The 16,725-nt window shown below is 44.5% G+C and overlaps 1 protein-coding gene across 1 annotated transcript; it reads left to right on the forward strand.

Annotated features, from left to right (window-relative positions):
- Positions 1-352: 352 nt before the first annotated feature.
- Positions 353-16,561, forward strand: fntb (farnesyltransferase, CAAX box, subunit beta). Its single transcript, XM_086188759.1, has 12 exons — positions 353-583; positions 1,480-1,544; positions 3,871-3,943; positions 7,069-7,160; positions 9,272-9,418; positions 9,528-9,611; positions 10,596-10,682; positions 10,767-10,896; positions 12,834-12,966; positions 13,818-13,929; positions 14,034-14,148; positions 16,161-16,561. The coding sequence occupies exons 1-12, from the start codon at positions 485-487 to the stop codon at positions 16,311-16,313; spliced, it is 1,290 nt and encodes a 429-aa protein (XP_086044885.1). The 5' UTR covers positions 353-484; the 3' UTR covers positions 16,314-16,561.
- The last annotated feature ends 164 nt before the right edge of the window (positions 16,562-16,725 follow it).

Genomic DNA, 16,725 nt, shown 5'->3' on the forward strand with positions numbered 1-16,725 from the left:
TTATTACTTCATATCATGGAAACACAAAACCAGGGACCAAATCTTTTTATGCTTAAATCAAACTACTTTCGAGCTTTTATTTTGAAGGGTCAGTTGCACTACCTGGGGCACTATTTGTCGAAAACTTGACGCGCACTGACTGTCGAAATAATTCGTGTGATTTCACGATTTCTTCGATGTCAGTGGCAAACAACCAACGGGAGAATATTGGTAACACGTAATCATAAACACACGTGTTGCTTTAAAAATAATATGCTATATGGGTTGTGTGTCCGCGACTGTGTGCCATCATCGGCTAAAACTGACTTGCACAAGTTTGTTCCCTTGCAGACGCCGTAGTGGTTCTGAACGCAGCTTCCGCCCGCTCTAACCTCCACAGGAAGTGAGTAGGATAGAAGAGCAAAAGTGTGCGACCCACCAAAACAAACTAACGGCATCATTCTAAACCCAAACAGCGCTCCGACTAAAAGTTGTCATCAATACTATGGACGGTATACACACACCTCTGCGGTGTTTCCGGGAGTGCCACTCCACTGAGATGTTCGTGGATGACGGGGTGGAGACGGTGACTTCTGTAGAGCAGGTGAGCGCAGATTAGCCTCCTTAGATAATGCTAATGCTAATGCTGCTGCGAGTGATTGACAGTTGGGATGGAGGCGCGTCTGTTGAAGAGCAAAAGCTACTTTGTTACCTTTCATGAAACTGTTCACCTATTAAGTCGGAAGAACGACATTCACGGTAACGAATTTGCGGACGCTTTAAGTGATATATAATAGGCGAGGAATAACAGACCAGTTTCTGTACATTTAGTAAGCGGAGGTGTCTTAAACCAGACCAAGTCTAAGGAGGTTGGTAAAGAAGTACGCAGGAAGTCTGTGGGAGGTGTTTTTAAGTATTTAAGGTCTTAGAACGAAGGGGGTGTTCACTGAAGAGGGATTCAAAGAGCAGGGACTCTTCGGGATGTGCATTGGGAAACCGCTCAGGACAACACCCCGAGACTGGGATCAGTAACGCCAGACTTCTCTCCTTAGAGGAATGGAGTGGTCGCGCTTATTCTGTGGGCGAACATCGTCCATAGACGTGGGAAAGACATGGACCAACCCTCCTGGTATGGAAAATAAAGCTAATTCAGGTCTTTAAACCCGCACTACTTCCAGTGGCAAGAAGGGAGAGCTTCTACTTTTTGCAAAAAGAAGTCATATTGCATAGAAGTCTATGGACTGGATAAACTATTTTGCAAAATATCAAATTGCAATTATTTTTGAATTACTTTATGTGAAGGAGTTATCATGCTTGTGTCGTTATTTACATTGAAAAACGTGTTGAAATGGTAGTGGTTTGATTTTTGCGGTGATCTGGAAGAGCCTTGCTTCGTACTTCATTTCGAACGATATTCTGACTGATATGTTTTGATTCAGTGTCTTGATCCTCAGCTAACTTTGACTGCTCGGTCTTTTCCACTTTCCTGTCTTTTAATAGAAAAAAGTTGAACGCAGTATCGAAGAAGTCATCAATGTTTACAAGCAAATACACAGCTTACCACAGTAAGTACCTGGGCCGTCAATAATCTGTGTGAAATAGCGACATACGATAATGGTGACATCGAATCAGTTCTGATTTATTTTACTGTTGTTTATATTGTATTGAACCACATACCTTGTCGACATTTTAGTTAAATGTATGCCAGTAATCTTTGAGCTGATATCTCTCCTTGCTTTTCATGTGTTGAAAGACGTTTTGGAGAACGTATGGCCTCGGGAAATCTCTTAGGAGTTGTGGGAAATTTATTGATAAACATGAACCTGAGCTTTACTTCCTGCCTGTAAGACTAAATTGAGGGCTGAGCAACTCCGGTGTTGTCGAGTGTAAGAACGTGATGAGAGAGGCCTATTTTCTGAGCTAATATACCTTACAATGACATTCCGCAAACCAAAAAAGTATCAACATCATCATTCCTCGTTTTCTCCTCTGCCAATGATGCTGGTCGGTGTGAAATGCATTGTGGGACAGCTCACGCAGCCTTGAATAAAGGCCTTATAACGATAAACACACAAGAAAGACTTCTGTGCTTCTTTCTGGTAGATGAAGTCTTACACACCGCTGCCTCCCACTGGCAAAGTCACGTTACTGCATTTTTTTTTTAATATCCGTGAGGACTCCTGTGGTCAGCGCCATAGAGGAGAAATACCGTGTTTCACCCGCCTCACAACTGTTCCTGTGTTTAAGGCAGAAGGGAACTTAAGCTGTGACTTCAGACGTGCGAGTCTGAGGTATTTGTACTTTACAACACCCGTTATGTAGAAAATGGTCGCCACTTTCTTTTAAAAGACGCTTTTCTCTCCATCTGGCAGTGACAGATTGGTCAGATATTGTGTCGCCATAGTAATAACGATAATCAATCCCAGAACTCTCATCACGCAGGACACATTTCGATGTGATTATGACACATTTCCAAGAACTCTGCTCACTGGCTGAGTGTGTGTGTGTGTGTGTGTGTGTGTGTGTGTGTTCTTTTCTTTATCAAGCCTATTTGTATAAATGGTGTGCTCATCAGCCCACATACTTTGCTCCTGCTATTAGCTGTCATCTCCCAGTGGGGTGACTCATCTCATTTCTATGACAACTGCTTGAACCAGAATGCCACCGACGTTGCAGACAATCGAGGTTGTTGTTTTTGGTTTTGGTTTGTTTTTTTCACTGTATGCAGCGGATAAACAGTAGAAGTCACGTGATTCGCTGTGTATCTGATTTCTATATAAGAGTATAAGTGTATGGCAAAAGTGAAAAGAAGCCATTTAGCATCTACAGGTGATCGTTTACAACCACGCAGGAAATAAATCCGGCTGCAAGGAAGTTATAATGATGAAGAACACACGCCCAGGAGGTGAAGAAGCTCATAGATGCTTTTCTTTTGCTGCCCTTTCCCTTTCATTTTCCCTCCCAAGTCGCTGGGGGCATGAAGTCATAAAACGTCTTCCTTAAAACAATATAGGGGTCACAATGTGCATTTTTCTTGTATGCGTTCTGTTTCAAGCTCGGTGCTCCTCCACAAGATGCGCCCTCGTGCTGACTGAAGGTCGGATGAGTTCGTTGTTTTTTTGTTGTTGTTTTTTTTTTTCTAGTACACAAAACATTGCTGGCGTTTTACAGGAAAAGGTGTTGGAAGTAATCTCCCAAACAATTGAGGTGAAGTGAAGCGAAGCGAAATTAAAACGTATAAAAAATACATAATAAAAGCATAAAATGCCTCCACGCCGCTAGTCGGAAGTAATCCAACTATCCTGAAGCCTCGACACGCCGAGTCGTTTACAAAACCCCATGTTTTTAGCCCCCCTGCTCGTCGTAGCCTCGAGCTTCCGGCCACAGCCGTTAGATTTCAACATTGTTGGAGTGCAGCCTTGTTGAACTAAGTGAAAAAAGGCTTGGCACCCTACTTTTTTTTTAAATTTCAAATAATTTTTTAACCTTGATAAAACTCTGAATTCATTCAAATTTAGGTGTCCGTTAACCTTCTCTCGTGCAAGATGTCACAAATAATTGATCCATGGTCGCCCCTATGAATGCTGGGTAGCGATGTGTGACTAACCCCGCGTAGGCAGAGTGCTGTTGGTGTGAAAAGGCCACGCAGCAGCTGAGTTAGTCTCACTGACACACATTGGGTTTACATGACGTAAGTGAATGATACAGAAAAAAGGAAAGCAAAGGGAACTGACACGCAAGCCTTCAGTGCAAGACTGGGTTGACAATAAACAGAACTCCAAAAGAGCCTGTAACCTCGACCGTCTACGTTTCTTGCTTTTCTGAGGTTACTTTATTGTTGTTGTTTTTGTCTTTTGTAATTGTTCCTTCTGTCTCGTGTCTGTTCTTCAGGCCAACTTTGTTGCGAGAACAACACTACCAATATCTCAAGAAGGGCTTACGTCACCTATCAGATGCCTACGAGGTACAGTATCACCATGTCTTACTGCAGTATATTTGCCTGCGGGTGTATTGCACACAATATGGTAAATTACATGGAGCACATATATGATTTTCAAAATCGTTTGAGATGGTAAAATACATTTGGGATCACGTCAGACCAACTGACGATGGCAGAGACTTTGACTACCAGTCATAATCCACCCGAAATTTCCAGTGGATATCATACACTCTCTCTCTCTCTCACTCTCGCTCTCATACACACACAGTCCCTAGCTCCTAACCCTTATCATCATCAGCTGATGGTAAACCTAAACATGACTTCGGTCTAACCTTGAACCTAAAACCAAGTCTTGACCTTCAAACTAAACTAAAATGTTCTCCCTTTCCAAAAGTGTCCTCACTCTGGTGGTTATGAATGTACTGTGGTCCTCGCTATGTAGCAAGCACAAGAACACACACACACACACACACACTCTCATCTATTTACTGCTGTCAAGACTGAGAGGTGAAAACAGGGCATCGTTGCCGTGAAGCTCGTTCATCGAGCTGTGATGCTCACAGTGGGGAAAAAAAACAATACTAAAAGTAAAAACTGAATTTAAAAGAGGGAAGGGTTATTTTAGTCCATCGTACGGCCATCAATTCAATATGGCGGGGGGAAAAGGTCAAGCTATGGTTTTTTTCATGTTGATCATGATTGATTGATTCCAGTATCCTTAAGGAAACCGAAAATGTGTGCGACATCATTCACAGCAGAGGGAAACTCATTTTAGACGGCTTGATGACTTAGTTTGTAGGAAGGCTACATGCTTACACAAGCTAATAGCAGGCCGCTAACAGGCATGACACAACTTGTATTGTGTACAAGACTGCAGTTGTGATAAAAGTCTAGTGTCTTTCAATGCAAAGAAATTATTGATGATTAGGAAATGTGGATGCACCTTATCAAGTCAAACATTCCAACTTTTTTCATTAAAAGAATAGCATTCCTGTAGCAGTGTTTTTAAATGACCATTACAATGATGGTTTACTAATTTAAGTGAATCTAAATCATATCTTTTTACAAAAATGGCAGTTTCTGCAACGTATGTGTAGCACTGTTCAGACGGTAATTGTTTGTGTGTCATTGTTGTCGTTGTTTTCAGTCATTCTTTTCCTATACCCCTCTTACCCCTTCAGCTTTTTGTTTATTTGTATTTGCTGTTTGTTTGTTTTGGTTTGGTTTGGTTTTTTTTAATATCAGATCTTTTTTTTTTTTCACTCATCGCGCAACAAGGCAAATCTCCATCGAAACGGTTCTGTTTGTGCTGCAGGACGGGCCAAATAAAGTGAACCACTGTGGCAGCATAAAAGTCCGCTACTCACCACTGGTGTAACATGTGAAGCACGTTTCCTCCCAGTTTGTGTCAGTGTGTTCTGGCTCATCAGCCAGGATGCTCCCATATTCACCGTTGCTGGTGTGAGATCAGCTCAGTGTGTTCTGGCTCATCAGCCAGGATGCTCTCATACTCATCGTTGCTGGTGTGAGATCAGCTCAGTGTGTTCTGGCTCATCAGCCAGGATGCTCTCATATTCACCGTTGCTGGTGTGAGATCAGCTCAGTGTGTTCTGGCTCATCAGCCAGGATGCTCTCATACTCATCGTTGCTGGTGTGAGATCAGCTCAGTGTGTTCTGGCTCATCAGCCAGGATGCTCTCATACTCATCGTTGCTGGTGTGAGATCAGCTCAGTGTGTTCTGGCTCATCAGCCAGGATGCTCTCATACTCATCGTTGCTGGTGTGAGATCAGCTCAGTGTGTTCTGGCTCATCAGCCAGGATGCTCTCATATTCACCGTTGCTGGTGTGAGATCAGCTCAGTGTGTTCTGGCTCATCAGCCAGGATGCTCTCATATTCACCGTTGCTGGTGTGAGATCAGCTCAGTGTGTTCTGGCTCATCAGCCAGGATGCTCTCATACTCATTGTTGCTGGTGTGAGATCAGCTCAGTGTGTTCTGGCTCATCAGCCAGGATGCTCTCATATTCACCGTTGCTGGTGTGAGATCAGCTCAGTGTGTTCTGGCTCATCAGCCAGGATGCTCTCATATTCACCGTTGCTGGTGTGAGATCAGCTCAGTGTGTTCTGGCTCATCAGCCAGGATGCTCTCATATTCACCGTTGCTGGTGTGAGATCAGCTCAGTGTGTTCTGGCTCATCAGCCAGGATGCTCTCATACTCATCGTTGCTGGTGTGAGATCAGCTCAGTGTGTTCTGGCTCATCAGCCAGGATGCTCTCATATTCACCGTTGCTGGTGTGAGATCAGCTCAGTGTGTTCTGGCTCATCAGCCAGGATGCTCTCATATTCACCGTTGCTGGTGTGAGATCAGCTCAGTGTGTTCTGGCTCATCAGCCAGGATGCTCTCATACTCATCGTTGCTGGTGTGAGATCAGCTCAGTGTGTTCTGGCTCATCAGCCAGGATGCTCCCATACTCATCGTTGCTGGTGTGAGATCAGCTCCTGCTTGTCTATTAAAACTAGCACAGACCTCAAGGACACTAACTGCTTCGTTTTCAATGCAGAATAGAGGCGCCATTGTTTTCGTTTTGCATTTGATACACTTGTCTCCTCGCCAGAAGGTTGCCTCCTTTTGTGTGTGTGTGTGTGTGTGTGTGTGTGTGTGTGTACGTGTGTGTGTGTATGTGAACTAACTTCTGCTTTCACCAGAGGAGAGAGAGAGAAACATTTTTGTCCTCCCCACCGTCAAGTCTCCCGCTGTTTCAGCCTTCATCATTTCCCTTTGAAACATGAAAGACGATCAACAGCAAACACTGTGTGTGTGTGCGTGTGTGTGTGTGTGCGCGCGCGCACACGTGTGTGTTTGCTGTTTTCAATAGAACCTGCTGCTGAGTTGGTCATAGACATTAGAAGCTGAGGTATGATTTCATCTAACAAAAATGTCATCTCATGAACTACGCATCACTTCTAAACATGATATTTACCAACCGATGAAAACAAGGGTTGGTAAGACTATCTCTTTTTCCCTCTCTGGCTCTGGAAAACAAACTGTTTCTGTTTCTCACTATCTCATTTTTTTGCTATAATTGGTCATCTGATGCCTGTCTGATCATGTGGTGTGTGTGTGTGTGTGTGTGTGTGTGTGGCCTGCAGTGTCTGGATGCTAGCAGACCGTGGCTTTGCTTCTGGATTCTTCACAGTCTGGAATTGCTGGAGGAGCCCATTCCTGCCGCTGTAGCCTCCGAGTGAGTCACACACAGATACATTTGGATACCCTCCACTACTTGTTGACTCCCCGAGGGACAGAACTAAATCGAGCACTTTCTCTCCATTACTGCTGCAAACTTAGTGCAGGAAGTGTTGCGCTGCAAGCATTTAGCTGAATATGCAAAGAGCTGCTGCTGCAAAACCTGAACGTTCTGGTCTCACGCTGAGGTTCATACTTTGACCAGGTCACAGAAATCTCTCCAACTTTGCGTGATGCGTCCACGGCCCCGTCATTATCAAACGCACGGGCTGCGTCTCTCATTCGTAGAGCACATTCATAACTCGCAGCCGTCTCCTCGTCATCTTTTCGTGTGCTACGCTTTGACTTCTGTTCTGCTAGTTTTTCTTCTTCTTTTGTTCAATGGCTGACTACACCCCGAACATCCAAAAATAGTTTTTACTCTGCAAATCAAGTGAAGCACGCAGTTCCGTCTGGACTGATCTGGTCCCTCCAGGGCGGAGAAGAGCCGAGGCACCGTTCACACCCGCTGTTGAGTTTCAAACCGAAATGTCCAAAGAACTAAACCGGGCCTTTACTGTTTGCAAAAAAAAATATCTTAATGATATCATTTGGACTGATATTGCAATTGCGTTATTTTTCCGTTTGCAATGTTTAAGGGAATTGTTTGCATTATTATTATTATTGTTCTCGTTTTCATCGAAAAATTCACAAAAAAAGTTGATTCTTGTAGGATCTGTGTGAAATTATTTTTTTGTTAACACTTTTGAATGTGGTGTTCAGGCGAGACATCTCTGCAACACCTTAGCCTTTCACAAACAGTGCCGCTTCCTGCAAATGGAAATGGCGGGCGGTCACATTGGTATTTAGACCAAATTTCAGTTATTGTAAGACTCGAATCCGGAACACACACGAGGAGCCAGCATGGACTTCCTTGTTTTCCCTCAAATATACAGCACGTCATTTCACTGACCTAAAACGTTGTACTAAAATTATTAGAAATGTCTATGAAATGTGGCTACTGTTTCACGTGTAGAAGTAACGCCGCAGTTTACAGACGACATTAAAACTAGCAAAAATAATGATTCAGCAAAAAAAAAAAAAAAACAAACCACCAGATCGTCACGAGATGAAAAATGTCATGATACACAGTAAAAATGTATGAAGGCTTTAAAAGCAGTGTACGCACGTTAAAAAGAGGCTCACGCTCATTCAGGAACACGGTCTTAGGTTGGCTAAACCGACTGAAAGGGATTGGTCGATGTGAATTTTCCAATCTCGGGTCTAATATGATGGTTTTCACGAGTGTCAGGTGCTCGGTGTCTTTCAGTTGGCGGTTACACTCTTGTAGCTGCACGCATGCACGGCTCGTCACTTTGCCAGCCTGCACACCTACACACACACTCTAATTATTACTGCGAGACGTGCCAACACTTCAGGCTGGCGCCGCCCGGTGTGATGCCCTCGTGCTCACACACACACACACACACACACACACACACACACACACACACACACACACACACACACACACACACACAGGTCTCGTTCAAGGATTTACAACAATGCGGCCGCTTTCTTCGGCCTGTGAAATGTAGATTGTTCTCAGGTCAGTTTTGGGCTGGTGGGCTAAAGCTACGGTTCCATGCCAGCGAGGTAGGCTGACAGACATCTTTGTGACTTCTCTCCCCAGTTTGAGGATGAGGGGGGCGTTTGCGAGGGTGGTGACATGTGCTTATTGCTACATCAGCCCTAGAGAAAGAATTCAGGGGTTTTTAAGGTTCTACAGAGCCCCGAAAGGTTAAATAGACCTGCGTAGGATCCAGAGCAGTGTCTGGCTGTCCATCAGCCATTGTTGTTCCACACCACATGATTGGTCGATGATTCAATGGTACACTGGATATAATTTAGTTGCTATGTAAAAATTGGTCACGTTTTATTAAATCCCTTTTTTTACTTTTAATGTATTGATCTCCGTAGATCTACAAGAATTTCACATTTTAAGGTAAACGCAGTGAACACAAAAAAATGAACTCATTTATTCATCATAAATGTGTACCGGCAAATTCTAGTCCATGTCCGCCATCACGTGTGTGACCACGCGTGTTTTGCCGTGTCCTTTCTCTCCAGCGTGTGTCAGTTCCTGGCTCGCTGTCAGAGCCCAACGGGAGGTTTCGCCGGCGGACCAGGACAGCACGCCCACCTCGCCCCCACCTATGCCGCCGTTAACGCCCTCTGCATCATCGCCACAGAAGAAGCCTATAACATTATAGACAGGTACAACCGCGCTGACACAACACAGTTCCGTTCTGGATCACACGATCAAGCATCTTCTGTTCTCTTCATTCACTAAGTAGAGTTACACCTCCTCCTCCTGTTTCTCCAGGGAGAAGCTGCTAGATTTCCTCCTGTCAGTGAAGCAGCCAGATGGCTCCTTTGTGATGCACGTTGGAGGGGAGGTGGATGTCAGGTGAGAAGCCAGATGATGACGCTCCTTCATCCCTCCGTTCCTCGTATTCGCAGCACAGGACTGGGCACAGAGGGAGGCGATAAAACCCTCACTAATTAAAACTTGTTCGCTCTTCATCCTTGCACGGTTGCAGGAAAGTTTGAGTCATTTTTCCTGATTTTTTTTTTTTAAGTCTCTCATTTCATCTGTTTCCTTTTTTCCTAATGTTTTTTGCTCATCGCCTTTGGTGTTTAGAGGAGGAATACCCTTTGTGTGTGTGTGTGTGTGTGTGTTTCTCTTTCTCTTTGAATCCACTATGTTCGGCAGTGTGTGTTTTGAACGTAGACCTTTGAGGTATCCTCCTCTGTCTCAGCAAAGAGCCTGAAAGTCAAAGCGAGTTCTTCGGCTGGTATCTGCTGCCAACCAATTAATGCCATACCATAAATGCCATAAACCATATTAGCGCCGCTCCTCTCACACTGGTCTGTAAAGCGCACGCATCTCCTCCTCCTCCTCCTCATGAATGAACCAATAAGCTTGTAATTACTGATAATCCATTTGTTTAACAAAAACAACCCAATGTCTTATTGGCCTCAGAAGCAGTTTTCTGAACTCATCACAGAGGCTGATCTAAAAGCTCTTGGACAAGGAGGTCATTTTTTGGTGGCATTTATCTCTGCGTCTGCAGGATCGCATGAAACCACCTTGATAATTGTCACCATGCGCCGTGTGTTAGGGCTCGTCGCTGCTTCTTTTACAGCTGGCTTGGTTGAGCACTCACTCTCCCAGTGCCCTCCAGTTGATGGCTATTTCTAACATGTATAGTAACAGCCTCATCTGAATTCCAAATAAAAACCAGTTGTACAGGCTCACCAAATGATGATTGCTGCATAAATGTACAGTTCGATTCAGGCTGCAGCGAGTGTGTAAGTGTGGGGCGAGCAGACTTCCTGCTCCCACCCGTCTCCTCGTTGATCGACTTCACTCTTATTTTGCCCCTCACAGGAGCGCCTACTGTGCAGCCTCTGTAGCATCGCTCACCAACATCCTCACCCCCAAACTCTTCGAAGACACGACCAACTGGATCCTCAGGTACAGCTAAAGTTAGCGTCACGTTCCCACGCGTCTCCGTAAGTCACAATCTCCTAAAATGTGTTCCTTCCTGTGCGCGTGCAGGTGTCAGAACTGGGAGGGGGGTCTGAGCGGCGTGCCAGGACTGGAGGCCCATGGTGGCTACACCTTCTGTGGCACCGCCGCCCTTGTTATCCTGGGCAAAGAACACATGCTTGATCTCAAAGCCTTACTGGTGAGAAACTCTGGGTTGTGTTAGCAACCAAACACATAAGCAGTGTTGAGAAGGAGCTCTGATACTACTTGGCTGAAGTCCTCAGAACAAAAAAAGATGCTATCTATAACCGCTAGCTGCTAAAGCAATATCCCTTTATAGGCGGAAGGGCTGAGCAGAAGGTGATAAACTAAGAATATAATCTGGCTCTGCGTTGGCTGGACTCTCCTCTGCTGCAAGTGAAGCTCTCCTCCTTTCCTCCTTCGCAGAGTAAAACCTCATTTACTGGTGGTGTAAATCCATTAAAAGACAAAGCTTTTTGTCCGACGTTTCTGACTTGTAACATCAGGACCTGCAGGGAAACCATCCAGAGATGCAGGAGGTCAGAGTCAACAGCAACCCCCAGAGCTTTAGCGTTAAGCTTCGGGACACTGACACGGAGCTGAAGGTCAACTGGAAAATAAAAGGAGACAGTTGAGTGCTCGGAGTCAGCTTTTAGCCATGTTTATGGAGTCATTCGTGGGAAAATACCACTAGCAGCATATGCTAGCATACTCCCAGCACATATTCACGTAGTGTGGTCGTACATGAGAGAAGCTCTTCACCACCACCATCCCTCCTTCAGTTTGGTATCAGCAGCCTCTTGCCATTCGCCCAAGTGTCACAGGTTACAACAGCACAGCGCACTCTGAGGCATAGCTGCCCGCCCACGACCACCACATATGGATTTTTGTCTCAGTGGTTTAACCTGGATGTCAGAGGCCGTCTTCGGTGGCTCAGCAGAGGTCGTCAGTCAGGTTCAGATTAATAAGTGTACGCCACAGCAGCTCACACGAACAAAAAAAAGAAGAGTTATCAAGCTGAAAAGTCAGGTTTTTCCGGTCGTATCATGTCAAACATGTTATACAAAACTGCTATTTTTAAATTTGTCCCAGACAGATGACCTAATAAAATAACTAACATCTGTAGTTGCTGCCTTGTGGGAGTCGGTTTCCATTCCCCTAAACACAGATGATCTATTCATCACAGACCTTTTTTTCTAACCCCGTATAGAAGCGGCTCCGAACAAACACGGCTTTCATGAAGTTCCTCTTGGTGGAGTGATCCTGGTCGCTGGAGAGTGAAGATCCTCCACAGCTCTGCTTTGACTGATCGGTTCTTATTAATCCATTTTAATGACCACGGCTGCTTCTTCCTCCCGAATCATCAGGGAATCTGTGGACAATCGATCAGTAAACCGAAGGAACGAGTAATATTTTTTTGCAGTGGATTGATTAATTAATTATGGCCTCAGAAGAATTCAAAAGTGAGGAAACTTAGTGAGAAATTACCTGCGTTCACTCACACTTTTTCAGACATTTCACTGTTAAATTCACCCACATTTCTATTAGAACATGTGCAACTGTCTTTGTTCAACTGAAACATTTACTGTTTTGTTCCCATAGGAAAAGAAAGAGTCGATGCTCAGCCCCTCTGGTTATCAGGGGGTGAAATAAATCGCTGAATTTAATAAAGTAAACTGTCTAACCCCTCCCTCAACACACACACACACACACACACACACACACACACACACACACACACACACACACACACACACACACACACCTCTGACCCATGCTGGTATTAAATGACAATACTCAAACGTGACTCAATTCAAGCTCCACAGGCAGCATGGACCAATTAGTGGTTTCCATGGCAACAATATATATATATATATATATATATATATATATATATATTTTTTTTTAATCCTTTCTATGTACACAGTATTAATACACCTTTATCCCTTCTTCCTCCGGTGTCATGTGACCCTGTGGAACTGCTGCTGTGCTCTGCACTCAAGAGTGCAATCATGATAAAGAGTGACAAGGATGTCAGAGCTGGGAGCGACGTGTCAAAACACGGTGTCGTGGGTGCGTGTTTAACGTGTTAAGTGTGTTGTGTGTTGTCCTCAGCGGTGGGTTGTCAGCAGACAGATGCGCTTCGAGGGAGGCTTCCAGGGACGCTGCAACAAACTGGTGGACGGCTGCTACTCTTTCTGGCAGGCTGGACTCCTGCCGCTGCTCCACCGAGCCTTCTACAAAGAAGGTACTGACCCGAGCTTCGGCTGGATGGAGCCCCTGCTCATACAAAAGATCTGCACTTCATCTGTTCAAGAGTGGCGACGTCAGAGCCAGCGAATCACCAGATCATTGACACCGTTATCAAGACACACACCAGTGAGATGGCGACGGCTGAGCCGATCACATCGGCTGTGTAGTTTTAATTGTTGTGTCTTTAATGGCTGGTGTTTGAAACAGGAGCTCAAACTCCAAAATGCATCACGGAATGTTCCACTGGAAATGACCGTTTACTCATATAGAACGATCACAGTCCTGTTCTGAAAAAATTGTCAAAGAAATTATCGCAAAAGCAAGACGTTATTGACATTTCAAGAGTATTTTAGAACACTGATGTCACGATAATAGATTAGCACAGTAATGCCTTTCAAGGATTGATTACATTTGAGTTCCTAGGAATATTCAGACAGTCAAGACGTAAAACGTATGAAATCTTAATATTCAAAATGAAGTGCACTGTTCTTGTTAAGCTTTTTTTTTCAGCCTTTCTTGAATCCTTTTGGAAAAAAAATGTCCTGAGGGGTGCAATTTGCAGGACTGCATGCTTGTTAGGATTGCTAGTCTTTCCCATTTAGCACCAGCATGACAGCCAGTCACTGAGGGACCAGAAGCAACCCCCCCACCCCCATACGGAAGTTGGCGTTCCATTGTTTCTGCCCTCTAGTGGTTTGGAGTATGGATTCTGTGCTGCCAGCCTCACATTCCTCCACAAATGGACCTTTTAGGACAAAAGTTATGAGTCCTGAATGTAATGAAATGTTGCCACTGGTTCACTGACGTGATCGTGATTTTTTTTGTGTTTGCCTGGTGGTGGCGCAGGAGAGTCGGAGCTGAGTCGGCAGAGGTGGATGTTCGAGCAGCAGGCCCTGCAGGAATACATCCTCCTGTGCTGCCAGAACCCAATGGGAGGTCTGCTGGATAAGCCTGGCAAGTCAGTACAACACCATCTGGACACACACACACATGCTGGCATTACACACAGGTTTCAGTTGTGCACACCTTTATTCTTCATCCTTGTCCTTCATTATCATCCAGATCCAGAGATTTCTACCACACGTGTTACTGCCTGAGCGGCCTCTCCATAGCACAGCACTTTGGCAACATGGACCTCCATCATGAGCTGATCCTTGGCAGGGAGGAGAACCGGCTGGTGAGGGGCACACAGATGAATTAGGATTTGGGGGGGGTTAATTAAAAATAGATTATCCATTATTAACTTTGGTTTGTGAGGAGAACAAATGGAGCTGCTGGTAGCATGATGTCTCCAGCTCATTGTCTTCTTCTGTTGTGTTTCTTTAGAAAATAACATCAACAGCTAAGATGCAACACACCGGGTCATGAAATCCAAACGGGTGAACATTCACACCAATAACAGGGATAAATGAGCTGAAAACAGGACTACTTCAGGCTTCATGATTACAATTTTTACCAAACTCTTATGTGTGTATAAAGCACATAAGCTGGGTTTTATAAATGTTGGAAATCATACACATGGGTGGTACAAGGAGTAGTTCTGGAGAAACACTGAAGAATATTTTGAAATCCGCCCATTTGCTTTATTTCCTATAAATAATATGGTAAATAAACACGTCGTTGGTTCTGTTACCCAGTTAGCTTTGCATAAAAACCCATGATCGCTTCCTAGTTGCAGGTAGCAAACCTGAAGCCCTTCAACAGGATGGGACCTCCTGACCAGCAGGGGGCAACGTCACTGGTGGCAAAAAGAAGTCAGATGTTACAGAAGTCTAATTTTCACTTGATTTACGACCTCAGCTGACATTTTCCTGCCGCCTGAAGTTTTTATTCTAAAGCATCGCATGATTTAACACATCCAGTGATTTATGTTATGGAGGATTTGGTTCATTTTACTTTCTATTGCTCCGTACTAATCAACTTCCTTATAACTTGTTTAATTTTTTTTTCTTGATCACATGACATACAAGAGCCAGTCCCATGTCGGCGTACACACGCTGGAGAGTTAGCAGTTCAAATGTTTCTGAAGATAGCGTGTATTCTCGTAATTAACGTGATGCTACCGTTGCTAAAGCATCACACTTATTTCACTCTTGCTGGATGAAGTCATCCTCCACTGAGCTTCATCGTGTGTGTTTCATTTAGGACCTCAGGCTGCTAGTTAGCATAGCCTTCAGCAGCGCGTGTATACAAATGAACCAAAGGATGCAGAACAGATTATTCTCCCCAGTTGGCATTGCTAATATTGATAGTCAATAAAGCAGAGAGTAGACTTGAAGGCACAGGATAGAAGAACTCCACTGTAGCGCCACCCTCTTGTCCAAATATGGTCACCCCTGGCTACGTCCACTTATTTTTTTACAGTCTGTGGTTTTATTCAATCGGCTGCAGTTTGCAAGAGTAGGATTTTTCCATCCGCCCTCTTTTCATAACACGTTTTAATTCAGCTCCACAACCGCATGACATTCTTCTTCATGTTCTCAAATGCATTACACATCTTGATCTTTTCAGCGTGCTGGTCTGGAAGGTCATTTTCTTACCAAGTTACACTCTGACACAAATATGAAATGAGAGAAAGTGACAGATGTCTGGCAGCAGGAAGACTTGAATGTAAAGCCATGGAGAGAAGACAGATGACGTGGTTTCACTTGCATATCGTCACCTTCTTAAAGTAATTGACCGTGTCATTTTTTTTGACCAAAAAAACCCTCTTTTTTTTTTTGCTTGAATCAACTCCTTATGATGTTTTGTCTCTTTTTTTTGTTTTCTGAAAAACTTGAATAAATGACTTAGGCGATTATTTTCGGAAGGCAACGATATGTGGCACCAGCTGTGGCGTTGGTTTTATTTTCCTATTTCCTGTTGTATTACCGGCACTTCAGATTTTGCTGCAGCGAGTCGGCCTCGTACGCTTATCAGACCGAAGATTATAAAAGACAGCTGGGATTAGGCTTCATCGTTTAGGTCAGAATCCTTCTTCCAGTGCTCCGTGTGGCAGCTCAATCAACTCTGGAAGTTTCTCAGGCTCCACTTTGTGGTGGTGTTGCAAGACGTTGCATCGCATGTCTCATGTTTTACCACAAACGTTCAAGCTGTTGCCGTGCATGGCTGTTCTTCTTCTTTTCATTTTCTTTGACACAATCTTAGCAAAACATTCTGCAGCAATAAATCATACTCTTTCTCTGGCAGGCTCCCACTCATCCCGTTTACAACATTTGCCCAGATAAAGTAGCTCAGGCCTTGCAGCACTTTCACCAGCTGCCGGTCCCGGACGACAACCAGCAGCAAGGAGCCTCTAGTGGAGACAGCCTGTCGGAGCCCCCCTCCGAACATCAGTCCTAGTTCGTCCTCAGAGAAGACGTCACCGAGCAACGACCAGCCTCCTCTGAGGAACGGACTTGAAGCAGCAAACAGGCCTGTTGTGGAGGAGTCCCCTAAAAGCGGGTCTAGAGGCGGAGCCTCAGTAGAGATGAGGGGCTGAGTAGTTGAAGGTTTTCTGAGTCAAGGAGTGCGGAGCAGCTTCCCAAGAAGCTCAGTGTTGGATGCCTTTTGTTGTCACTATCTGAAATTAAAGGTTTATTATGACCCGAGTTAATAAATCTTTATTTATTCACTGATCGGTTCATTCGGTACCAGCAGACTCCAGAGGTTTTAGTACTGACAGCAGCACACAAATCCTGTTTCTCTGTTGTAGATATAAATATACAGATTTTTAGATCAGGTCTACAAGTCCTCGTCCTCTACTGAGTTAAAG

Source organism: Aulostomus chinensis, chromosome 20 (assembly GCF_037954235.1).
Source record: "Aulostomus chinensis isolate RoL2024-O1b breed Wild chromosome 20, RoL_Achi_v1.0, whole genome shotgun sequence".
Taxonomy (NCBI): domain Eukaryota; kingdom Metazoa; phylum Chordata; class Actinopteri; order Syngnathiformes; family Aulostomidae; genus Aulostomus; species Aulostomus chinensis.